The 26,977-nt window shown below is 33.2% G+C and overlaps 1 protein-coding gene across 11 annotated transcripts in view; it reads left to right on the forward strand.

The window, feature by feature from the left end:
• LOC111148222 (diphosphoinositol pentakisphosphate kinase 2) overlaps positions 1–26,977 on the forward strand; it is a 78,415-nt gene that overhangs the window by 14,760 nt on the left and 36,678 nt on the right. For 8 of the 11 annotated variants that reach the window (XM_022504689.1, XM_022504691.1, XM_022504683.1 and 5 more), the window contains exons 5-19: positions 184–269; positions 1,953–2,107; positions 3,367–3,468; positions 4,640–4,801; positions 6,321–6,442; positions 8,644–8,745; positions 9,883–9,969; positions 10,689–10,764; positions 10,846–10,955; positions 11,657–11,742; positions 14,091–14,216; positions 14,359–14,480; positions 14,751–14,933; positions 23,139–23,280; positions 24,051–24,274. In XM_022504689.1, the coding sequence (XP_022360397.1) occupies positions 184–269; positions 1,953–2,107; positions 3,367–3,468; positions 4,640–4,801; positions 6,321–6,442; positions 8,644–8,745; positions 9,883–9,969; positions 10,689–10,764; positions 10,846–10,955; positions 11,657–11,742; positions 14,091–14,216; positions 14,359–14,480; positions 14,751–14,933; positions 23,139–23,280; positions 24,051–24,274 (1,885 nt within the window). The remainder of the gene's footprint in view (positions 1–183; positions 270–1,952; positions 2,108–3,366; positions 3,469–4,639; positions 4,802–6,320; positions 6,443–8,643; positions 8,746–9,882; positions 9,970–10,688; positions 10,765–10,845; positions 10,956–11,656; positions 11,743–14,090; positions 14,217–14,358; positions 14,481–14,750; positions 14,934–23,138; positions 23,281–24,050; positions 24,275–26,977) is intronic. The other 3 variants (XM_022504685.1, XM_022504690.1, XM_022504693.1) reach the window with 1 other exon arrangement.

The following is a 26,977-nucleotide window of genomic DNA, read 5'->3' on the forward strand; positions in this document are numbered from 1 at the left end:
GCATACATTTTTGCTCTATTGTGGCTGAATATTTCCTTAGAAATGTTTAATATTTTTAAATGATTTGTTTATTTAAAAAATAAGAAGACTTGATATCCATGCCTTTTTAATTAATACAATAGTAATAATGTACTCTTCAAATAGAGCAATAAAATTTAAAAAAATGTTTTCCTTTTTCTTCAGAAGAGAAGTATATAGTATTCTTCAAGCTGAAGGTATTTTACTTCCTCGTTATGCAATTTTGAACCGTGACCCAAATAATCCCAAAGGTAAGAACATGAGATTTTGAGCAAGCTACCTTTTGTCATTCAACATACTTTTGAGTTATTTCCTTTCTAATTAAGTAGAAGGAATTCAGAGAACTCATACTATTCTATTTACTTTTTTTTAATGAGCATTATGTTCAGTTAAAGTGTGCCACTATAAGCTAAAAGGCCCGCTAATAATTTAAGAGTTATACATCCTACTTTTCTTTGTTCTACATTTAACATATATCTGGGAATCATAAAGAATTTTTGAATTACATGCTTAATAAATTTGTATTGATTACGGGTGATCGGTAATCAGGTGATTTATCTGTGGTTGTTGAATTCAGGATTAGAAACTTCATGCTAAGATACCATAATTTCTGATGACTGGGATTCAGAAATATCACTACTTATTAATATCCTAAAGCTTTGCTTCATTTTTCTGGTTATCTAAAACATAGCATGTAAGTTATATGTAACATTCTAAAAAGCCAAGGTAAATGTTTATCTGCTTTAAGAGTTAATATTCTGACAAGGGTATTTTGGGGAATTTTGATGATTTTATTGTACTCTAAAGCAACTTCTGTTAAAAAACTAGATATAGCATTTATTATCAGTAACAGAGACCTTCTCTCATTTGTCTAGAGCGAAAAATTAACTTCCTGATTGGATTGCTTGCTTACTTTATATAGGTTACTTTAATAACTTAAATAATTTCATGTTTTGTGGTATCTGCGATACAAATAATTCCATATAATTTTCAGAAGATGATAGCAATCTAGAAAGATTTCTCAGTCTTTCTTGTTGTCATCATTTCATATCTAATATTGAATTCTGTGGGATGATAAGGTAAAATGTCAGGTTCATAAGATTTTGAAGAATAAGTGTAGTTTTTAATGTCAGATCATAAATCTTGGTGTATATTTTTGCATAAATATTATTTTAAAGATGATTTATTTTTTTAGAGAGAGAGAGGTTAGGGGAGGGGCAGTGTAGAGAATCTTTTTTTTTTTTTTAAGATTTTATTTATTTGACAGAGAGAGATCACAAGTAGAGAGAGAGAGAGAGAGAGAGAGAGAGAGGAAGAAGCAGGCTGCCTGCCTAGCAGAGAGCCTGATGTGGGACTTGATCCCAGGACCCTGAGATCATGACCTGAGCTGAAGGCAGAGGCTTAACCCACTGAGCCACCCAGGCAGCCCAGTGTAGAGAATCTTTTTTTTTAAAAATTTTTTTTTAAAGACTTTATTTATTTGACAGATAGAGATCACAGTAGGCAGAGAGGCAGGCAGAGAGAGAGAGAGGAGGACGCAGGCTCCCTGCCGAGCAGAGAGCCCGATGCGGGGCTCGATCCCAGAACCCTGAGATCATGACCTAGAGCCGAAGGCAGAGGCTTAACCCACTGAGCCACCCAGGTGCCCCCAGTGTAGAGAATCTTGAAGCAGACTTCCTGCTTAGTGTGGAGCCAAGACTGAGCTCCATCTTCAGACCCATGAGATCATGACCTGAGCTGAAACCAAAAGTGGGACACTTAACCAACTTAACCATCCAGGCACTTCTACATGACTTTTTAATTAAAATAAAATCATACGTTATCCACAGTTACTTTTCTTTGTAAACTCTATTCTAGTAAAAACTGTAACAATAATGTTAAATGTAGCTAATATACAATATTTAATTTTTCCTGCTGTTATGTTTGATTTTTAGAATGCAATCTCATTGAAGGGGAAGATCATGTAGAAGTAAATGGTGAAGTTTTTCAAAAGCCATTTGTAGAAAAGCCGGTCAGTGCAGAGGATCACAATGTTTACATTTACTATCCCACGTCTGCAGGTGGTGGAAGTCAAAGACTTTTTCGAAAGGTAAGCCTTTGTTATCCTAGGGGATACTGTTATTCATACTTCATAGAAATTATACTAAAAGTAACCAAGTATTCAGTAGAATTAAGATTAAATAAAAATGTACCATTCAGGCATAAATTCAAACATATCCTTCTTTGTTAGAAAAGCAAGATGTTATTTTAGTTATTTAATGTTGTTTATGCAAAATTTCTATGTACAAAATACCAAGAAAATTACTTGATTTTCTTTCTATCTTCCATTTATGTATCTGGCATATGAGAAATACAAGCAAAGATCAGTAGTTTGTAAGAAAAATGGCCTCCAAGATAGATAATTCATAGACACAGGTAATATCAATAACATTTACATTCATGAAAGTGTGCTCAAAACTGTACCCATAATAAAGTAAATGCAAATGAAGTCTAAAAGGTAATGACATTTAATTACTTTTTTGATTGGCAAAAAATCAAAAAGATCGAGATAGTTGCAAAACAGGCATAAGCCCAAATGTTGTTAGCAGAAATGTACATTAATATAGCCTTTTTCCTCTCAGCAACATAATTTAACAGTGTATTAAAATCAAAGATGCACGTATACTTATAAGCAATTATGGAAATACAGAGTATAACACAGTGAGGTACTATTTTATATCCATTAGAGTGGCAAATACTAAGTTTAACCATACCGATTATAGATGAGGATGTAGAGCAGTGGGAACTCACATACATTGCTAGAAGACTCTAAATTGTTAAAATAGTTCATAAAATATTTTAGTATTATCTTTGTAAGTTGAATATGAGCACCTAGTAATTCTATCACCTAGTAATTCTACTTGTAGTATGTACCTTAGAAATGCCCTTGCACCTGGGACACTTACAAGAATATTGAAAGCAACACTCTTCTACTGGCTAAAGCTTAGAAAACAACCTAAATATTCATTAATAAAATGAATGAATTATGGTGTACCTATACAGTGGAAAATTCTGTGGTGGAAAAAGTGAACAAAAGAGATGCATGCAAGAACATGCAAGAACATGATTGAATCTTAGGAGCATTATTCTTACTGTTCATTGTATTCTTATGCTACTTAACTTACATATAAGTTACATTACATCAGAAAATAATGCACTGTCAACTCTATAGTAAGTGTTGTGAAATATTTGTTCACCAATAAAAGTTTTTGGAAATATCTAAGATGAAAATAGATGATAAAGAGGTTATATTATAAAAATGAGATGAATAACTTAGCTTTTATATTTGTGGACATCTTTTGTTTTCAGATTGGCAGTAGAAGTAGTGTTTATTCCCCAGAAAGCAATGTACGAAAAACAGGCTCGTATATATATGAAGAGTTTATGCCTACAGATGGTACTGATGTAAAGGTAGGATTGATTACAGTATATTTTAATTTTGCCTTTAGTTTACCAGTAATACAGAAAAAGAGATTACCCCAAGGATAGACTCTATTCTGGATCCCTTTCTTTTTATGACTGACTAGGGGTTCTTTATCTATTTTGTATTATGAATGCCTTTGGCAGTCTGAAGCCTGTGGACCCTTGTTTTAGAATCATGTTCTTTGATGCCCAAAACAAGATTGCCAGGGAGACAGTTTTTTTTGAAATGTAGTTATAAAAATATTTAAAAACCAACTTTGTGATACAATAATATGTGTGCTTCTTTAAAAGGACATTAAATAATAAAATATAGTGGGTTAAGGGTCTAATAGCCACTAGTTTCTAAGCACTGATTAGTGTAAATGATGCTCTGAGATCTGTGACAACTGTAGTGTAATATAACAATGTGTTTGAAATTTCCTTGGGTGACAGATAAGGTCTTAATTGCTTTACCTTCAACTAATCTCTGTCTAATGAGAGTATCTTTTTTTCTAAGGTATAAACCTGATCGTGAACCTCTCCTTTAAAATTCTCTTATGGATTTTGTTGACCGTAGGGTAATGATCAGATTCATAAGGGTGGCATACAGAATATTTCCCAGTCTGTTCTATGAACCTTATTTCTTACTGTATAAATGACGCCAAATAACTTACTCTTGCCTTAATACATTGTGCTTTTTAATGCTTCTGGCCTCTGTGTTTACTACCTTTACTTAGGGTGCTATTCCCTTTCTTGTCTGCCTTTCAGCGTATGCTGCCCCTCACCACCACCACCACAATCTTTCTTTTGGCTATTACTTCCTTCTATAACGTTTTTATAATTATTTGTACTTCTCCTTTGGTTAAGCTAAAAAAAATTAGGGAAAGATCACATCCTATACAACCTTGTGTTCCCTCATACCGCTCAGTATAATCATTCTCTGTAGAGAACAGAACTTCATGTTACCAGTTTTGCCATGTAATTAATTATTTATAATCTTTTCCAGTGTATTGAAAATTTTGGCATGTGAAATAGAAAGAAGTGTGAAAAGAACAGTCTGGAGACTGAAGTATTTTTTATTGATTTTTTTTCTTTTGATTTGTTGTCTTGCTTTTTAAAATTTAATACATTTTATATAATATATACATTTTTAATGTGTATATTTTAACATTTATTAAAGGTTTATACAGTGGGTCCAGATTATGCACATGCTGAAGCTCGAAAATCTCCAGCACTTGATGGCAAGGTGGAACGAGACAGTGAGGGAAAAGAAGTTAGATACCCTGTTATTCTTAATGCACGAGAGAAATTAATTGCCTGGAAAGTCTGCCTTGCTTTTAAGGTAAGATGTTTTACAGGCCACATAGACCCTTGTAAAAGAAATTCTAATTTTCTCTCTTGAGTAAAAGAAATGTTACATGGGCATTTAATAGGAGAAATCAGCTCAGAAGATTAAAAATGATATATTTGAACTGTTTATGTACTTCTCAGGAGATTCTTATAGTGCCATTAATAAAAATATACAGTAAATGAAGGCCTTTGTTTTTCTGTATTCTTTCTGTTATATAAAAGGGAATTTTGCCTATTTGTTCAGAAATTAAAGTTTGATGGACTTAACTAAAGCAGTAGCATTAACCAGTGTTTAGAGATATTGTTTAACATGGTAAAAACAACTGGTTAAAAGTACTATTTACTCAGAATTGATAAATGCTTGCTTTGTTGAATAAAAAAGGTCCTTAGCAGTCTTCTAGCTTTGGCAATACATCCTTTAGCCCATTTATAGTATATGTTAAAATGTGTTCATGAAAGCAAATACGAATACATTTCTTAAAGAAAACTTTTTATTTCTAGCATTTGACTAATTCCCTCAGTCTATATCATTAGGCTTCCAATAATGTATGTTAAAGATTTAAACCGAGGTAGTACAATCTGATCTTTTAAAGGATAAACTTTACCTTTTGAAGTCTTGTCTTGGGTATATAATGTAAAGACTAGTGTATTACTAGTGTATTAAATAATCCTTTACATCTTAATATATTGAAGTCACTTTTGTGAAAGGAATATTTGTCTATAAATACATTTTAATAGCTTTATATAAATTGTTTTAATTTTGTAATACCAGGATTCCAAAAGACATGACTTAAAATCCCATTATACTGGTATGTGATAATTTGAATATAAGATGCAGAAGATAGAAAATTTCAGGAGCCTGAGCAGGAGACTTGCAACTGTTTTCTTCTCCCGAATAAAAGAAATGTATTTCAGGTGCTCACAAGGATATAGTTGTCAGGGTGTAAAATATTCAGAGGGCAGAGCACCTGGCTGGCTCAGTTAGTAGAGCCTGCAACTTTTGATTTCGGGGTTTGAGTTTGAACCCCCCCACTGGGTGGGGTTCAAATAAAATCTTGTTAAAAAAAAAAAAAGATTCATAGGGGTAATTGGATGTTTCCTCTGGGACATATCTTCGAAACTGTTTTCCTTTATGCATTTTTGGATTAAAGCAGTAGAATTTCTACTATGACAAAATTTAACAAAGCCTTGAAAAACGTTTACTCTTGTTTTTTAATTAAGTGCTACTTGAAGAACATCTTATAGTATGTTATTTTTTGGCCTCTCTTATCTCTTACACATTTTGGTTCTATATTTATTTCATGGGGGAACTCAAATGGTCATATGGAGTGTTTTATATATTTTCAGAGTACTCAGGTTAGAGATGGGTAATTTCATTTATTACTTACTATGAAATCAACTAATAATCAGTAGTAAATTTTTAGGCATTTATAAAGTTTGATATGTTGTAAGACTGAAAAACTGTGGATCCTAATTCAAATCTAACTTTAAACATAATTTATTTTAAATAGCAAACAGTTTGTGGTTTTGATTTGTTACGGGCCAATGGACAGTCCTATGTCTGTGATGTCAATGGCTTCAGTTTTGTGAAAAATTCCATGAAGTATTATGATGATTGTGCAAAAATACTTGGGTAAGAATTTTTCTTTACATTTCTCCTCTTTACCTTTGTTACAGCTAATGCATACTAGCTATTCAGAAACCAAATAATTGCAAACATCAAATGATCAGGGTCCTGAAAGCACTCTAGAATAAAAATCAATGTTCATAAAATGACATTCCCCAAAGAACTATACCAAATCCTGAGTTATACTTTGGATTATCAAAGGCAGAGTAATTTATGGCCAGTATAGATGATGGCTTAAAGATACTTTAACTTAAAGATTTAGAAGTGCTATGCAGTGATTTTTTTTTTTTTAAGATTTTTTTTTTTTTTTAATTTGACAGAGAGAGAGATCACAAGTAGGCAGAGAGGCAGGCAGAGAGAGAGAGGGGGAAGCGGGCTCCCCGCTGAGCAGAGAGCCCGATGTGGGGCTCCATCCCAGGACACTGGGATCATGAGCTGAGCTGAAGGCAGAGGCTTAACCCACTGAGCCACCCAGGCGCCCCATGCAGTGATTATTACAGCTAATTTATTAGGTTACTTTGTTTTGCAAGTTTTTGGTATATGATTACAGTTGAAAAGGTTTCATTTTCTTACTTGAAGGTATAAAATGAATATTCATGAAATAAGTAAGTGGATTAGAATAGAAATATTTGGAATTCAGACTTCTTTTGAATGATACTGTTTCTATCATTACATGTCACTTAAAGATAATCTCATGAGATTATCAAGTGAACCCAAAAGAAATTACTACATGTAGAAATGCGATTTTTATTTTCTTTGAACTATTTTCTTATACCTTGATTTAGAAGATTCACAAGACATATTTTTAAACCATTTCAAAGTATATATGGCAAAGGCTTAAGAAACTTACATTTTAAAATGTATTGTCATAATTATCATATGATCTCTCTGATATGAGGAATTTGAGAGGCAGGACAAGGGGGTCCTGGGGGGAAGGGAGAGAAAAAAATGAAACACGATGGGACTGGGGAGGGAGACAAACCATAAGAGCCTGTTAATTTCAGGAAACAAACTGAGGGTTGCTGGGGGGTGGGATAGGGTGGCTGTGTTATGGACATTGGGGAGGATATGTGCTATGGTGAGTGCTGTGAATTTTTTAAGACTGATGACTCAACAGACCTGTACCCCTGAAGCGAATAATACATTGTATGTTAATAAAAATAAATTAAAAAAATGTATTGTCGTAATTGGAGTTTGCTTTTATAATATATTTTAAAGATTGGAGAGCTGACCCTTAAGGTGAAATTTGGGGGAGCTTACTAAATTTTAGCATGAATGCTGAATTGAAACAAAACAAAAAATGTTTTATAATTACTTAACATGTAATTATAAAATTATTGTTAACCCTATTAGTAAAATATAATGGATATTTGTTTAAAAAGAGCCATGGTATGTAGAGTAATTTCAAAAGTGATTAACTGGTAAGAAAGGACCCTTGGGGCACCTGTGTGGCTCAGTTGTTTGAGCTTCCGATTCTTGGTTTTGGCCCAGGTCAGTTCTCAGGGTCCTAGGATTGAGCTCCATGTAGGGCTCCATCCTCAGTGGGGAGCCTGTTGGGGAGTCTCTCCTCCCTCTGCCCCTCCCCACCTTCTTTCACACACTTTAAATAAATAAATAAATAAAATCTTAAAAAAAAAAAAAAAAAGAAAGAAATGACCTGTGGCCATAAAGAAGAGACAATCTTTGTTTTCAGAATTTATCTTTGAGTGGATATAATGCAGTTATAGTGATTTATTTAACTCCAGTGTGGTTTATACTTTGAAACTAGTGTAAATAATAAATAATTCCAATTTTTTTTTTAAAGATTTTATTTATTTGACAGAGAGAGAGACAGCAAAAGAGGGAACACAAGCAGTGGGAGTGGGAGAGGGAGAAGCAGGCTTCTTGCTGAGCAGAGAGCCCGAAGCGAGGCTCGATCCTAGTATCCTGAGATCATGACCTGAGCAGAAGGCAGATGCTTAATAACTGAGCCACCCAGGCGCCCCAGTAATTCCAAATTTATAGCGTTTCTTCAGTGTGTTCTAATGTACCAGTTTAGAACTGCTAATCTTTGTTTTAATCAGGATTGATTCTTTGAGTTACTTTTTATGTGCTATAATCACAGAATCACTAGTTTGACCTTTTATGATTCTGTATTATTAGTCATTAAATACTGAGTTTTGTCTTAAAATGAACTAATTTCTAGTGTTTTTTTTTTGGTATCAAAGCAATATTGTAATGAGAGAGCTTGCTCCACAATTTCATATCCCCTGGTCAATACCCTTAGAAGCTGAAGATATCCCAATTGTACCAACTACATCTGGAACTATGTAAGTTTGAATATTTTCTTTTAGTAATTCGTGTGGTTTTGTATATCGGTCTCTGCTGTTACAATAGAGATTAAATTTCTGATGGTTATTGGACACTTTGCTGTGTATGTTTTCATATGATTCACTTGGCAGATGGAGAAATAGATTATATGCTTTTGCAGGGTCCACCTAGACTAAAAATCTTTTATATTGTTAAAAATAAAATTCTGTGGGGAAAAAAATTCTGAAAAATGCTTAGATAATTATAGAACTATTGAATTAAGTCAAAGAAATAAATGAGGTGCCAACAGGTATGTCACTTAAAGGTTCATAGTTGATGGTTTTACAACTTCTGAGTGTGTACAGAAAAAATACACAGGTATGTCTTGAAGTAAATTAATTAGGACAATATTGCCAGGGTGTCTCATAACATTCTCCTAGTGAAAATTACTGCTTGAAACTCACCTGCTACTCAGGTGAGTTGACCAAATGCTTCATATTCACAGCTTAGACATTTACATTAGCATGTTAAAAATTCTGAGAAGTCTTGGTTGGGTGGGGGGGCAAAAAAATATTTATAATGTTTTTAAACCAGTATTCTCAAACTATTTAGCATAACATTTTTTTAGGTAACTTATTAAAATCCTGCAGGGTTGTATTCTGTGGCTTCAGTTCGGCACACTCTAAAGTACCCCTAGCATTCTTTCTAAGACTGTATTATCTTCTAGTAATTTGAGTTTGAAATACCTGTTCTGTTCTTACAAGGGCAAAATAAATATAGCAGCTATAAAGTAAAGCTTTATTTTGCTTTGTTTTAATGAAATCTCAGTCTATAACGATCTATGCTACAGAACAAGTATTTCATGAAGTTCCAGGATTGCCATTCGTTTACTTTTATCCCAGTGTGAGCATAACCATCTCTAGAGAGGAAGCTAATATAAAGCTTCATATTACTCCCCCTCCAGCTTCTAAAAATCTTAAGATTGAATATGATAAAATCAACTGGTTGTTACAAATACTGTTCTTCTTAGGAAAGCTCTCAAATAAATGTAAAAGGTAGCTCTAAACAAATAATGAGCTGTTGTATTAGTCTGAATTATTTAACAGAAAACTTTGTTAGAAAATTGAAAACATTTTTTTTTTTTTTTTAAATTTTAGGATGGAACTTAGATGTGTCATAGCTGTGATACGTCATGGGGATCGAACACCAAAACAAAAAATGAAAATGGAAGTGAGGCATCAAAAGTATGTTTTAGGAGGAATAATTTAAGATTTCTGATAGGTGATTACCTGATTTGATTAACACATATTATAGAAAATCTGTTTCCCCATTTCTTGGCCATTAATTTAAACTGCTGGATGCAGTGAAAATCCATGTAAAATAACTGTGTGTATCAGCATCTGAAAATTATGTTAATATCCATCAATTATCATCCATCTGGTCTGACTTTTGTTTACTGCTGGAAAGGCATAAACATCCTAAGGTGTTCTGTTTAATCTTGGTTTGTTACTCTCTTCATTGGTTTCTATGAGTCTTTAACCTCTCAACCTTCTAGAAGAATATTAGTAGAATGGAAGTTTATCTTATTTCTCTTCAGTATTTGATTTGGAAATAATAAAATTTGAAAACTTGAGCCAATAAATATGTGTTGAAACATTTTTGATATGTATGGGTATGCAGTCACTTCAGAGAATGTAATACTTAGTATTACAATCATATACTCAGTTTCCATCATGAGAAAACTTTTTAAAATAATCTAGTGATTGTTAGTTTGATGTGCTCAGGAGAATAGTAAGTTTTATTGCCCATAGTGGAGGAGCAACCTTCTATAGTGAAAGAGAACACACAGTATTTGAAATCCATAGACCTGAGTCCCATATCTTCATTATAAGTGGTTTGTGTAAGTATATGGTATTAATACTAATTATTGCAAAGGACTAACTGTGCTGTCTTTTTTTATAAGATTTTTTGATCTTTTTGAAAAGTGTGATGGATACAAATCGGGGAAATTAAAACTCAAAAAGCCAAAACAATTACAGGCAAGTGCATTTTATTTCTTGTTGGTTTTAAATTGTTAATGGCAATGTTACATAAAAATTCAGTTCTTTATTATTTTATAGGAAGTGCTGGACATTGCCCGACAACTTCTTATGGAGCTGGGGCAAAATAATGATTCTGAAATTGAAGAAAACAAGTCAAAACTTGAACAACTTAAGACTGTATTAGAAATGTGAGAATCTTTCTGAAACCCTTAACTTTGATAATTACTTGCTGTGTTCTTTTTTTTAATGTATGAGTTTGTTAAGTTTCCTTTACAGTTTAATCTTTTTGTAATTTATTGCTGAAGCTGAAGAGAAATTAGTGAAGGTCTAGTGAGATTTTTATTTGTACCAGTGAGAAAATAGATGGTTGTTTTGAAGGTTATTATTTTAGTTTTACTTTTCATTTTGATGAGAAGAATTTGGATATTTTGTGAAGTACTACTTAGGATGAAAGCCAAATTGCTAACATGACCACTGATTAAATGTTGTTTAATTAAAAAACAATTTTGAGCTCTTTTAGTCAAGTGAAATTGATAACACCGGTATGCCTATTGTAAGCTTTACATATTTGACCACTTAGAATCTTATTTCGTTTAGATACCCATACATTTATTTTTTTATATTTCTATACTTCTTCATCTCTTCAAAATTGTCTGAGTTTTGTAGAGAAGCTTTTTTGTATTTTCATTTTTAATGTGATTAAAATGAATAACTATTTTATGGAGATTTTCTGGTAGGATATGTTAGAGAATTCAGCAATTAATTACGAATAGAAAGGCACATTAATATGTAGATTTAGTTTTTCTCTAGACGAGTTTAATTTTTCTTTAGGAGATTGCATTGAATACTTACTAAATGTTACTTGTTTTGCTTGTCGTTTGTTTTTCAGGTATGGCCATTTTTCTGGAATAAATCGTAAAGTCCAATTAACTTATCTCCCTCATGGTTGTCCTAAAACATCTAGTGAAGAAGAAGGTATATCACTATTAATGTCTATTGTGTTTTAATTATGTGTAGGGACTTAACTACTCATTTGACTACCTTCGGGCCCTCTTGAGTGTAATAATTTAGGGACTGACATACTGAATAAAGGAAAAAATAAAGTAGAGTTTTGTTAACTTTCCCTCACTATATTTTAAGTAAAGGATAGATTTTATTCTTGATCCTTTAAGGATAGATTTTATTGTTTTGGAAACTGCTTCGGACTTCCTTTTTACTCTGGGATTGTTTCAGAAAGTTTATTTATGACTACATGTTACTTAATGGATCCCTTTCTTCCTCTTTTCGTAAAAGAGGACAGAGTATACAGGAAGAAAGCTCAAAAAGTACAAGAAAACTAAAAAAGTACATAATGAAGATGTTTCTGATATAGCTGTTTTCCTCCACTGAAAAAGAATAAGCATTTAAAGAAGGTCAGTCTCTAAAAGCAGTCAGCGTAAGACTCCATAAATTCATTTACCTTTTAAAAGAAAAATGGGCAGGGGTTAGAAAAGCCATTTCATAGAGGAGTATAGATGCCCAGTAAAATAATGATAATAATAGTAGTAACTACTTTTGCCTATCACACTAGCAAAGTGTTTTCTTATTCTTTGTCAAATCAGTGATAAAGGATATTAATGAGAAAACAGTGTGAGTATATTTCAGTCTATTGATTGGAGTATAAATTGACATAACTCTTTGAAAAGTTATTTTGGCAGTATATATTAGAAACTTCAGAAAATGTTCATATGCGTTGATCTTAATTCTACTTAGAAGAATCTTAGGCGCCTGGGTGGCTTGGTTGGTTAAGCAACTGCCTTTGGCTCAACTCATGATTCCAGAGTGTCTGGATCAAGTCTTGCCTCAGGTTCCCAGCTCCACAGGGAGTCGGCTTCTTCCTCTGACCTTCTGTCTCATGCTCTCTCTCTCAAATAAATAAATAAAATCTTGGGGAAAAATAAGAAGAATCGATCCCAAGGAAGTGGTTAGATATTCAGGGAAAGATTGATCTTTGGGAATATTCTCAGTGTCATTATTTATAGTAGCATAAATTGAAGTAATGATTATCTTAAATGAAAGCACAAGTTTGATTATGTTGATCTTTAATAAATTTATTTTTAAAATTTGACATGTTGCTGTTTTGTCACACTTGTGATTAATAGCAATACAGATTAATTTCTGTTATTGTTTGTGATAAAAAAATTCAGTAAATAACTGTGATTGAAAAAGTCTGTTAATTAATTTTCCTTCCATAAATTAATATTGGCCTATGTAATAAACACAACTACTATCTAATCCCAAGACAAAGGTTGATTTCTATCACTTTTAATGAGTCAACATTAAGTTTTTTAGCACTTCTATTGCTTATTTTTATTTTTAAAATTTATTTATTTTAATTAATTTATTTTTTTAAAAGACTTCATTCATTTATTTGAGAGAGACAGAGAAAGTGTAAGAGCAGGGGTGTGGCAGAGGGAGAGGAAGAAGCAGGCTCTCCACTAAGCAAAGAGCCCAACGAGGGGCCTAGATCCCAGAACCCTGGGATCATGACCTGAGCTGAAGGCGGATGCCAGACTGACTGAGCCACCGAGGTGCCCCCTATTGCTTATTTTAAAATTACCTTTGTTTCTGTAGCCCAATACAAATCTTAGGACATGATAAAGAGCAGATGAATTAAGTATAGAAACTCATTTGCTTGTGGAACTTCCCCCAATATCTGAGAAAAATCTTTGGTAAGGAACATAAAGAGATTGTACAATTCCAAATTTAAAAAATTGCTCTTGGCTACATTTTATTATATATATCATTCATAAACTTAAATTATAATAAATTTTAGGTTTTCTCATCTCATGTCTTCCTAAAATTATGCAGATCATTAATTTCTCATCATAAAAATGTATGTATCTTCACTTCAGGTAGCATTACCTTTTATGTGAGACTTTTGATATAAAGATAAGATCTTGATCCTGTGGTCAGGGAGCTCTTAATCTAACATCGCTAGCACAACTAAATTAAATATATTGGGCAAATCTTATTGGTGTCCTGTCACTATGATAGCAGGGAAGGTAGAAGCAATACTTCTTTCAGAAAACTGAGAAAGAGCCTTCTTCGTAAAGTATGGAAGAGATTTTGAAATTTGAGTAAGATTTTAACTGAAGGAGCAAAGAGTGTTCCTGAAAGAAACAAAAGCCTACAGATAGGTATGTTCAAAGGAACAAGATAATTTAGATAAAAGTTATATTTCACTGCAGAAGAGAGAACAAAGAAAAAATTAATCTTGATAATATGTCTCTTTAAAAGAAACAAACTTGACATTTGCCTCCATCCATTCACATGTGTCTTAGACAGCCGAAGAGAAGAACCATCCTTACTTTTGGTTCTAAAATGGGGAGGAGAACTAACTCCTGCCGGCAGGGTCCAGGCTGAAGAACTTGGAAGAGCTTTCAGGTGTATGTATCCTGGAGGTCAAGGTAAATCTTGTCGTTTCTTTAATTTGGTTATATCTATGCATTATGTTGTCAAATCTTCACTTATTTTGTGATGTTTCTAAATATTTGTAGAAATATAGTGAGACAAAAATATAGCTTAAGTGATTTGAGTATTTATTTTCAGGAGATTATGCAGGATTTCCTGGTTGTGGTTTACTTAGATTACATAGTACCTATCGACATGACCTCAAAATATATGCCTCTGATGAGGGACGAGTACAGATGACTGCAGCTGCTTTTGCAAAGGTATAAATGTTTTTTAGAATTACTAGGAATGTCATCTAATATTACATTTTAAAAGATTTTTGCTAAGGCAATGTTTAAAAATTCTAAATTTGAAATTTCAAACTCAGGCCCTGAAATGGTGATGGGCTATATTATTAACAGTTTATTTATTGCACATAGTTAGCCTATGCCTTGTGAAATTCAGCATGTAACAAAATAATTACTAAAATGCTTTCTATTAATTTGTATACTAATTTTAAAATCTGTATTGGCTTTATTCAATATGTTTAGGGGCTCTTAGCTCTAGAAGGAGAGCTTACACCCATTCTTGTTCAGATGGTAAAAAGTGCAAATATGAATGGTCTTTTGGATAGTGACAGTGACTCTTTGAGCAGTTGTCAGCAACGTGTGAAAGCAAGACTTCATGAAATACTTCAGAAAGATAGAGATTTTACAGCTGAAGACTATGAAAAGGTGGGTCTAAACAAACTCTTTTACATTGTGAAATATCATGCATGTACAGAAAAGTATATAAAACATAAACTTAGAGCCTGTTGTATTAGAAAGCAAATACTCATATAGCCACCATCCAGAAACAGAAATAGAACATTGGGACACCTCTGACCCCTGTGTGCCCCTCCTCAATTGTAGCTCCTTCCCAATCTCCTAGAAATAATTACTATCCTTACTTTCTATTGCTCTTTTTTAAAGTCTTCTCATATCAAGAAACTTACTTGGATAAGTATGTATCCCTAATTGCTATGGTCTCAGTTTTGGCTGTTTTCTAAGCTTCATACAATAGAGTAGGTTTTCTTTTATGTTTGGCTTCTTTTGCTCAATACCGTGTTTATGACGTTCATCCATATTTTTGAGAATTTCCACGGTTAACCAGTAATCGCTTCTATGTAGTATTTTATTTTAGGGATTGGCAAACTTTTTCTGTGAGAGACCAGATAGTAAATTTTAGGCTTTGTGGGTCACTTTGGTCTCTTGTTGCATATTCTTTTTGTTTTTTAACCCCCTTTAAAAAATGTAAAAACCGTTCTTTGCTCATGGGCTATGCCACAGGCCACATTTGGCCTGTAGGCCGTAGTTTGATGACCCGTGTTTTATTCTATGAGTATACTATAATTTATATATACTTTGTATCATCGTTACAGTCTTGTGCTCTTATGATTAATACTGCTGAGACGGTCATTGTGCATCTCCTAGTGCATATGAGCATACATTCTCTTGGTGTATTCTAAGATTGGAATTGTTGTGACCCACCATAAGCTTCTGTTTCAATATTAGTAGATAATGTCAAACTGTTTTCCAAAGCCATTATTGAGCCAATTTACGCTTCCACCAGAAGTCCATGAAAATAATCATTATTCTACATAGTCTCTATTCTTGGTATTCTCAGACTATTCAGTTTTGACTGTTCTGAAGGTGGATGTGTAATAGTAGCTCAGTGTGGTTTTAGTATCTTTTGATCATTTAGCTATCCTTTCCTGAGGCCTTCTCTTCAAGTCTCTTGTCCTTTTTTCTACTGCTTGTCTGTTTTTTTCTTAGTGAGTGGTAGAAGTTCTTAAGTTATTTTGAATATGAGCTCTTTTTTATATGTATTCTAAATCCTACCACCTACTCTGAGACTTTATGATATTTTTCAATAAGCAGACGTTCTCATTTTTCATGAATTCCAAGTTTAATTTTTTCCTTTATGGTCAGTCCATTTTTTTAGTGTAGTCTAGTATCTTTTTTTTTTTTTAATTATTGAGGTATAATGACACACATTGTTTCATTAGTATCAGGTATACAACACATAATTAGTTGATTAGTTGATTAGTGATTAGACAGACAAGAGTGTATGTTGTGCCATGCTCTCCACAAGTGTAGCCACCATCTGTCACCGTACAACACTATTAAAATACCATTGACTATATTCCCTGTGCTCTGCTGTTTTTCCCCATGACTTGCTCATTCAATAACTGGATGCTGGTATCTCCCATTCCCCTTTGTGGTCAGTGCATTTTAATGTATTGCTTCTAATATCTTTTTCTAATTAGAGGTCATAAAATAGTCTTATGTATGACCTTCTGTAAGATTTACTGTTTTGCCCTTCACATTTATCTATAAACTGGCTAAAATTGACGTTTCAGTGTGCTATAGGATGTCGAAATTGATTTTTACCCAGCTGTTTATACATCCCAGATACTTCAGCACCACATCCTGAAAGACTATCCTTTCCCCTCTACTTTGTGGTACCATCTTTATAATATATATACATGATTTTTTTCTATACTATATTCTTTTCTTGATCTCCCAAGTACTACAAGGTCCCTTCTTCAAGTTTTTTTTTTGGCTTTTCTTGCATTTCCATGTAAATTTAAAAATAACCTGTCAAAAATCCTGTTGCAGTATTGGTTTACATGGATCACATCTGTAGTTTCTGAAAATGTATTTCTTTTAATATATTTTTAATGCTGTTGTAAATAGTACCTCTAAAAATTTTATTTTCTGTTGTTACGTAAAAATAGCTAATGTTGACTTTGTATGCATCAACCTTATTGAACTCATTTATTACTTGAATAATTTATTGGTAGATTTTTCTTTATCCTTTAAAAGCATATAGGGTTTTTTCTTCCTTTCTGATTTTATTTATTTTTTTTTCTTATCTTCAGTAACTAGCTTATAAACAGTATTAAATAGAAATGGTATATCTTGTCCATGTTCTCAAAGATAGCTTTTAACACTTGTCCATTAAATATGTTTTCTATAGATTTTTTTTTTTTAAGATTTTATTTATTTATTTGACAGAGAGAGAGATATCACAAGTGGGCAGAGAGAGAGAGGGAGAAGCAGGCTCCCTGCTGAGCAGAGAGCCCGATGTGGGGCTCGATCCCAGGACCATGGGATCATGACCTGAGCCGAAGGCAGAGGCTTTAACCCACTGAGCCACCCAGGCGCCCCTATGTTTTCTATAGATTTTTAAATAGCTATTCTTTTTCAAAATAAGGAAATTCCATTTTGTTCCTGTTTTGTTAAATGAAAAGTTGGTGAATTTTATCATTATTTCCTTTTTATCTCTTGTATTGTTTGATTTTGGGGGGATATCAAAGCTATCGTGGTTCTTAGAATAAACTCAACTTTTATATGTATATGTGTATGTATGTATTTTGTTATTGTTGTTGTTAATATATATCCCTAGTTTGGGTTTGCTATTTTTGGGTAAGAGTTTTACATCTGTGTTCAAGTTAGACTGACCTTCACATTTTTGTTCTTATGTCTTGGTCTGCTTTCAATATTAGAATTATGTTAATCCCCTAAAATTTGTTAGGGTGTCCTATTTTGTGGAAAGAGTTTGTGTACATATCTTTAATTAAATATTTGGTAAAATTTACTAGTAAACCCTATGGAGATTTTCTTTGTGGGAAATCATGTAATCATTGTAATTATGGATTCCAGAGTACTTACTAATTTTCAGTTAGTATATTTTGTGTCAGTATTAAATTACATTCTTATTTATCATATTTATTTATCATATCCTTTTAAAATTCTTTGTGATGTCTGCAGGATCTGTAGAGATGTCCTTTTCTGTTTCATAACATTGTACTGTCTTTTTTCTCTTGATCAGTTGGACTGGTTGATATACTTTACTAGTCCTTTCAAAGAAATATCTTTGATTTTTTGGTCCTCTTTATTATGTACTTGTTTTCCATTTGATTAATTTTTGTTTAATATTATATTCCTTCTATTTCCATAAACTCATTTCACTAGCTGTGTGCTTATTAACTCATGAATGTTCAGTCTTTTCTAAAATACAGACTTTAGGCTATAAATTTCTCTTTATTACTGCATGCATAAATTTTGAGGTTTGTGTGGTTTGGGATATTTTCTAATTTCCTTTGATTTTTCTTCTTTGATCATAGATTATTCAGAGGGTTTTGTTTTTTTGTTTGTTTTTCAAAATTTCCAAACCTATGGCATTTTGAGTTAAACTTTATACCATTTTAGTAAAAACAAGAATTCTTCCTGAATTTTTTTGTTTTTTTTTTGTTGTTGTTGTGTGTGAACATTTCCCTAACTGTGGATTTTCCTTGTCTTTGTAGTTTTCTTAATCTTTGCTTTACATATTTGATGACATGTTGTTGGACAGACACAAATTTAGAAATGATATATCTCCACCAGTACTTTTTGCATCAACATTTGAGGTTAATATAAGCAACAACAGTTTTTCCCCTCTTACTTGGTCTTGCATTGTGTATCTTTTTTATCTTTTTACTTTAAGTCTTTGTGAAATTATGTTTTTTTTAAATTACGTTTTTAGATATATCTATTGTAATCAGCATATAGCTGGATTTTTAAAAATGTATTATGAAAATATTTAGGGCATTTTTATTTACAATATAAATTACTGGCAAATTTAGATGTGAATCCACTATATTTTCAAGGGCTTTACATTTATACTGCCTTAATTTTTCTCTCTTCCTTTGTTGAAATTGGTACTTTTTACTTACTTATTTCTGTTAGCTTAAAAATTATATTTGATTTTATTTTTTGTTTTGTCATTACCCCAGAGATAACAGTAGGCTTCTATGACTTCTTTTTTTTTTTTTTTTTTAAGATTTTATTTATTTATTTGACAGAGAGATCACAAGTAGACAGAGAGGCAGGCAGAGAAAGAGGAAGAAGCAGGCTCCCTGCCGAACAGAGAGCCTGATGTGGGGCTCCATCCCAGGATCCTGAGATCATGACCTGAGCTGAAGGCAGATGCTTAACCCATTGAGCCACCTAGGTGCCCTGCTTCTATGACTTCTTAAAGTCAAATGTTTACATACATGGTGCTCTTACTCTGGACAATGCACAGATTCTAGAAAAATACTATGCAAACGTTAACTTGCATAATAATCATCTGAAGTCTTATTAAAAATGCATATTCTTATTCATCCTATCTGGGATGGAGACTACGATTCAGCTTTCTAATAAGCTTCCAGTTCGTGTCAGTGCCTACTCCTTAGACCATACATTTAGCAGCAAGCCTTAAAATCCTTGTAACATTTGCCTACCTGTAACTTTTATGCTCTTAATATTGTTTAATTTTGTGTATTTTAAACTGTACAATGTCATTTTGTTACTCTTTTATGCAAGGAGTTTTTATTTAAATTTATCCATTAATTTGCCCTTTTTTGGGTTTTTTGTTTTGTTTTGTTATGTTTTGTTTTAGTAGGCTCCATGCTCGGTGTGCAGGGGCTTGAACTTAAGACCCTGAGATCAAGAACAGAGCTGAAATTGAGTTGCGGGCTTAACTGACTGAGCCACCCAGGCGCCTCTCATTTGCCCTTTAAATGACCTTTTATTCTTTTGGAAGTCCATAGTTTCCATTTAAGACCATTTTCCCTCTGTCTGAACAACTGTATTCTGTTAGTATCAGTCTACTGGTGGTGAATTCTTTTCTGTTGGAAGATGTTTTTATTCCAACTTTACTATTTTTTTTTTTTTTCTAAAGGGGAGGGTAAGGGAAGGGCAGAGGAAGAGGAAGAATCCTAAGCAGGCTCCATGCCCAGCAGCAGGGTCTGACGTGAGGCTCAATCTCGCAACCCTGAGATCATGACCTGAGCCGAAATCAAGAGTTGAATGCTTAACCAGCTGAGGCACTCAGGCGCCCCTCAACTTGACTATATAGGATATTTTCACTGGGTGTAGAGTTCCAGGATAACATTTATTTTCTTTCATTGCACTGAAGATACTGTTAGACCATCTTGTAGCTTCTAGCATTTCCCTTACGAAGTCAGTTGATGATCTTACTGTTATTATACCTTTGAAGATAATCTTTTTAAAAATTAATTAATTAATTAATTTTTTAAAAAAAATTCTTCAGTAACTCCTTCTGGCCACTTTTAACATTTTTGCCTTTGATTTTCAGCAGTTATTTTGTTACATGTTTAGATGTAGATTGCTTTTTTTTTTTTTAAGATTTTTTAAAAAATTTTTATTTATTTGACAGAGATCAGAGGTAGGCAAAGAGGCAGGCAGAGTGAGAAGGAAAAGCAGGCTCCCCGCTGAGCAGAGAGCCAGATGTAGGGCTTAGTCCCAGGACCCTGAGATCATGACCGGAGCTGAAGGCAGAGGCTTTAACCCACTGAGCCACCCAGGCGCCCCTAGATTTTTTTTTTTTTTTTTTTTTTAACTTATCCTGCTAGTAGTCGATTAGGATTCTTGTATCTGTGGCTTCAGTTTTGGGAAGTTGTTTTTCTGGTTTTGATTTTTGTGTTTTAATGTAGCATTTCTTACCTTCTTCTGGGTCTCTAAATACATGTTTGTTAGAAATTTCTCTTCTCTTATCCTTTAAAAAAAGTTTTTTTTCATCCTTCGGTCTCTATGCTTTATTATGGATAAAATTTTCTCACCAGTCTTCCAATTTACTAATTGGAAGTTAGTATTTGGCTGTATTTTATGTGCTTTTAATTTAGCCAGCGTATTTTTCAATTCTAAAATTTCTTTTTGCTATTTTAATATTGAATTTGTCATTTTTCAGTCATTTGCAGTTTTTTAGTTTTAGTGTTTTCTTTTATCTTTTTGAACACAGGAAGTTTCCTCATTTTTCAGGTGTTTAATTTTTTACTCTTTGTTTTCTTTCTTAATTCCAATATAGTTAACAGTGTTTTATTAGTTTCAGGTTTACAATATAGAGATTCAACCATTCTACACATTACTCAGTACTCCTCATGATTAAGTGTCATCTTAGTTCCCATCACTATTTCACCCATCTTCCACCTACCTCCCCTGTGGTAACCATCAATTTGTTCTCTTCAGTTAAGAGTGGTTGTTTTGGTTGTACCTTTTTTCTTCATTTGTTTTGTTTCTTAAATTCTTAAATTCACATAGGAGTGAAATCATATGGTGTTTGTCTTTCTCTGACTTATTTCACTTAACACTATACTCCTTAGATCTATCCATGTTGCAAATGGCAAGATCTTATTCTTTTTCATGTTGAATAATATTCGTGTGTGTGTGTGTGTGTGTGTGTGTGTGTGTGTTTGTACACACCACACCTTTATCTGGTCATCTATATGTATACACTTGGACTGCTTCCATTATTTGGCTATTTTAAATAATGCTGTGGTAGACATAAGGTGCATGTATCTTTACAAATTAGTGTTTTCCTCATTTTTTTAGTTTTTAATAAATCTAATACCTAGAGTCTCTTTGGTTCTGTTTCTATTGTGTATTATGCTTATTGGCATTTATACTGTCCTGTTTTCTTTTGTGCCTGAGTATCTTGAGTAATGGATGCATATTTGTTTGTGGAAATAAAGTTAGCTTAAGATTATATTATCATCTTCCTATATGGCTTTCTTAATTTGTTCCTGCCATTTACCTGTCGGTACAACAATCTAGGATTGCCTTAGTCCAATTTCAGAACAGATCTTTTCAGAGCCAATAGTTGACTTGAACCTAGTCTGCATTTTGTTCATGGATTGGTTTGCTTCTGATTCATCTTTACTTTTTCAAACCTTAAATGTGTAGTTTGCCAGAGTTCTACTTTTGGGAACACTATACTTCACTTTGGTCGCCTTAACCTAATAAGACTATTAAACCTCTATTCTACCTCTCTGCTATCTATTCAGACTCAATAAATGTCTCTGGTACAAAAATAGACCTAAATGCCAGGATCATTCTCTGGATCTCTGACCTATGAGTTCGGCTGCCACAATTTCTTACCATGCTATTTCTCAGGTACCTTAAAGCAGAAATACAGAAGTTAGCCCAGAATCTTACTTTTCTTCAATGGTTGGATTGATCCAAACTAACTAGTTTATAATAAAAAGAAGTGAAATTCAATTTACATACTTTAAAGAAACTTTCTTAATGATAAAATAACTTGCCATGCTAAATATCAAAACTAATTTGAAACTGTGTTGTCACTAACGGATTTTGTTGACTTAGGAAAATCTCATCACAATAGCATTAGCATGTTCATTAAGAGGACAAGCTCTATAGCCAGACCACCTGCTTTTTTTCTCTCACTCTTTTTTTTTTAAAAGATTTATTTATTTATTTATTTGACAGACAGAGATCACAAGTAGTCAGAGAGGCAGGCAGAGAGAGGGGGGGAAGCAGGTTCCCTGCCGAGCAGAGAGCCCGATGCAGGCTCAATCCCAGGATCCTGGGATCATGACCCGAGCTGAAGGCAGAGGCTTTAACCCACTGAGCCACCCAGGCGCCGATTTTTCTCTCACTCTTGACCTACTATTGGTTTGATCTTAGGCATGTCATGTAACCTCTGTTAAAAAACTCATCTGGAAGAAAGATAATGATAGTGATGGAGTCTTAGGGTTATTGCATGTAAATATATGCAATATATTACATTATATATACATTATATATAATACATTATATTAAAACCATCCTGAGTCAACAATTTGTCACTGTAAGTTAGAATAAAATTTCATTGTAAGTTAGAGTACTTCTGCTAAATTTTCTCTGTGAGTAATCTTATGATAACTAATCTTTACTATTTTTTTGACATAAAATTCTGAAATTTTTACTTCCTTCTTGATCTTATTACTATATTTTGGGGGGTCATCTTAATTTATGATATAGAATTATTCTCCAGCTATTGGAAAATTTTGTGTATTATTCTCTTGGATAATTAAGCATAACTAGATGTAAAATTTTTACTGTCTTCATTTGTAGCTTACTCCATCTGGAAGCATTTCTCTAATTAAATCAATGCATTTAATTAAAAATCCTGTTAAGACCTGTGATAAAGTTTATTCCTTGATACAAAGTTTGACTTCTCAAATCCGACATCGAATGGAAGATCCCAAATCATCAGGTAAATATTACGTATTCCTTGGGACATGAAACAAATGAAAATTATTATCCAGTTAAATAAACATTTTAAAACAAGATACATCAATCTTAAATTAAGCCTCATACTGTTCTAGGTCTGAGTGAACATACATCCAGCAAAAGAATAATAGCTAGGTTACAGTTTCTTTTCTCTATGATAACATGAAAAAAATAATAAAATATTATTGTTTGATTAATCCCATAGCACTGTCATATAGTTAAGCGGCAGGTAGGCAGCTTATCAGAAACAAACATGGGAAGATGATCTGGGCTGTAACTCTGATATTAACTTTGTTATAACTTGAGCAACTTTGAAATCTAGAATTCTTCCTGTAAAAATAAATCCTTTGAACTGTTTAATTTCCAAGGTTCCTTTCTGCTAAAGAGTGTCTATTCTGTTGTTAGTTCTGTGAATCTAGTAAGAAAGAATGGTACTTAAAATTTAGAATTGTAAATAGTCTTAAAGAGGTCTGTTATAATTGTTCTTTTTCTTCTGATTATTGAAGTGTGTAACATAAAGGTCTTTTCTTTAACCCAAGTCCTAAGCCAATTATTTATTCTTTGAAAGTCTACAAAATAAATGCTTGCAAATGGTATATAACTATGATAACATTCCCTACTCTTTTAATAGTTTTACCTCTGACACTAAAAAAAGTTTCTAATTATCAACTTTTAAAAGTTTCTAAATATCAACATTTTAGTATATTCCCTTAATCTAAGTTTAATAATACTAAATCCGTTATGTTGTTTTAGATATTCAGCTTTACCACAGTGAAACATTAGAGCTTATGCTACGTAGATGGTCCAAGTTGGAGAAGGACTTTAAGACAAAGAATGGAAGATATGACATTAGTAAAATCCCTGACATATATGACTGTATAAAATATGATGTCCAGCATAATGGTTCCTTGAAATTAGAAAATACAATGGAATTATACAGGCTTTCGAAAGCATTAGCAGATATTGTTATCCCTCAGGTAAGTAAATCTAGAAATCAGTTTTCTTAGAGTGTTCTTTAGATTCTTTTAAAAAATTTCTGTCACTGGAAAAAAGATAGTTGGTTTTTATCTCTCTATAAAATCCATAACTTTTAAAAGGAAAGTTAAGTAATTATGGACTTATATTTTAAGCTTTTTATTGTATTAAATCATTACTTGATTTTCTAATAATTTAATTACAGTGATAGTTTAGTAGTTTAATTACTACTTATTATGCAATAAAAAAGTTTTCTTTTTTTCTTTTTCAAAATACTTGCACATAAATTAAAAAGACTTGCAAAATTTACATTGGGCCATAACTACCTTTTTCTCCCACTCCCCACATACTTCCATATTATGTACTATATGCAAGTATTTTGAAAAAAAATAAAAAATATGTGCAAGTAGTTTGAAAAAAAAGAATTTTTTTTGAGAGAACGGGGGAGGGGCAGAGGGAGAGAGAATCTTAAGCAAGCTTCACACCTAATGCAGCGCTTGACATGGGGCTCCATCTCATGACCCTGAGATCATGACCCGAGCAAAAATCAAGAGTTCACGCTTAATCGCCACCCAGGTGCCCCTTGAAAAAAATATTTGGAGGTCAAGGTGTAAGTTATTATTGGAAGGGTGCAAGTCATGGGTCCTTTCATTTATAGAAGAATAAAAATAAAGGTGTAATCAGAATTCAAATAATTGAAATGTAATTAGGCAGAGAATCAGATTGATAATAAAGAGGCAAATGACAAGACAAGTGAGATACAGAACATGATAATGGAAAATGGTTCCAGATTCCCTGAGCTGAAATCCAGAGTCAGACCCCTGACTGAGTCACCCTGGTACTCCTAAATTCTTCTTAAATTTGGGACCTGTTTTCTACTCAATGACAAAAGATTATTTGGATATTATAAAGAAGAGATTGGAGTAGATCAGATATTCCACCTATGAACCAAAGTTAAATAGAAGGAAAAAATGGGATACCTGAAAAATAATGAAGATGCTGAACAAAAGTACCCTTACTTAAAAATACATATGAAAATGGTTAAAATAGTATCAGTGTCCCTTAATTTTCACAGAAAGTTCAGGAAGAACTACAAACTTAAAAAACTGGGAATTCAGACAGTACACAACTGTGTACTGTATTTGTGTACCTGCTAAAGATTAGCTTATTCTTTCAGCCTGAGAGAACACTGCTTACTTGTTTGGTCAGATGTATAATATAGACAATCTTCAGTATATTGTATGATCCAGTGATGTGCAAAATGAATTCTTAAAAAAGAAGATAAAAATACGTCACATATCAAGAATGTATCTTTGGGCCTTTTAGGAAACTTAAAGTTTGACTTCGCAAACAAGGATTTGTTATCTGACGATCTGTTTTACTAAATGGAAGAGAGTTTTTATTCTGCAAAAGAGAAATTTAGGGGCACCTGGATGGCTCAGTCTTTGAAGCGTCCAGCTCTGGATTTAACTCAGGTCATGCTCTCGGGGTTCTGGGATCAAGTTCTGTGTTGGACTCTTGGATCCGTCAGTGGGGAGTCGACTTGTCTCCTCCCCTTGCCCCTCCCTGCAGGCATATGTTCTCTCTCTCTCTCTTTGTTTTTTTTTTTTTTTTTTTTTTTTAACATTTTATTTATTTATTTGAGAGAAGAGAGAGACAGTGAGAGAGAGCATGAGCGAGGAGAAGGTCAGAGGGAGAAGCAGACTCCCCGTGGAGCTGGGAGCCTGATGCAGGACTCGATCCCGGGACTCCAGGATCATGACCTGAGCTGAAGGCAGTCGCTTAACCAACTGAGCCACCCAGGCGCCCTCTCTCTCTCTTTGAAACAGATTTAAAAATCTTAAAAAAAAAATGCAAAAGAGAAATTTAATTTTACAGAATAAAGAGTTTTATGACAGGTAAGATGTTTTAAGATTATCATCAGAGTGAACACACTAAATTCTGCATAACTCAGTTTTAGCTGCAATGTATAGACAGTCATTGAGCTAACACTGGTTTGATTATAACTGAAGTTACTGAGTCAAAGTCATCTTTGTTTTGAAATTCAAGAAAGAAAGTTGATTCAAATTTCTATTAACTATTCCAAGAATGATTGCCGGCTTGTTTTGTTTTATTTTAAAAGATTTTATTTATTTGAGAGAAAGAGAGCACATGAGCAAGGGGGGAGAGACAGAAGGAAAGGAAGAAACATACTCCCCACTAAGCAGGGAGCCCAAGGTGGGGCTCAATCCTAGGACCCTGAGATCATGACCTGAGCTGAAAGCAGAAGCTTAACTGAATGAGCCACCCAGGCGCCCCGGAATGGTTGCTGTTGATTCTGCTAACCATATAATTAGTTTGCACTGGAAGTTTTCATTGTTTTGGATTGCTTTGACATTAGTCCAGGCTCAGTGCGTATTAGTTATACTCATTTTGTCAGTGAAGATTACTTAAAAGTATGCTTTTTAACAGGTAAACTGTTAATATAAGGCAGTCTTAAATATTTAGGGTGGCTATATGCATTCTTCAGAGTAGGCTTTCAGTATATCTAAACTTAGCACCTCAGTGGCTAACTACACAAATGATTTGTTAGCATAATCATGTCTATTTTGTTACATGATTTATGTAACCTCATGTCTCTCAGTTCTGTATACTAAACATTCTAGAATTGGGCATGAAAGGCTGGTTTCTCAGAGTTGGGCTTAAAAAGACACTCAAGTGTTAAT

Source organism: Enhydra lutris, unplaced genomic scaffold, assembly GCF_002288905.1.
Source record: "Enhydra lutris kenyoni isolate GAN:26980312 unplaced genomic scaffold, ASM228890v2 scaffoldscaffold19, whole genome shotgun sequence".
NCBI classification, from domain to species: Eukaryota; Metazoa; Chordata; class Mammalia; order Carnivora; family Mustelidae; genus Enhydra; species Enhydra lutris.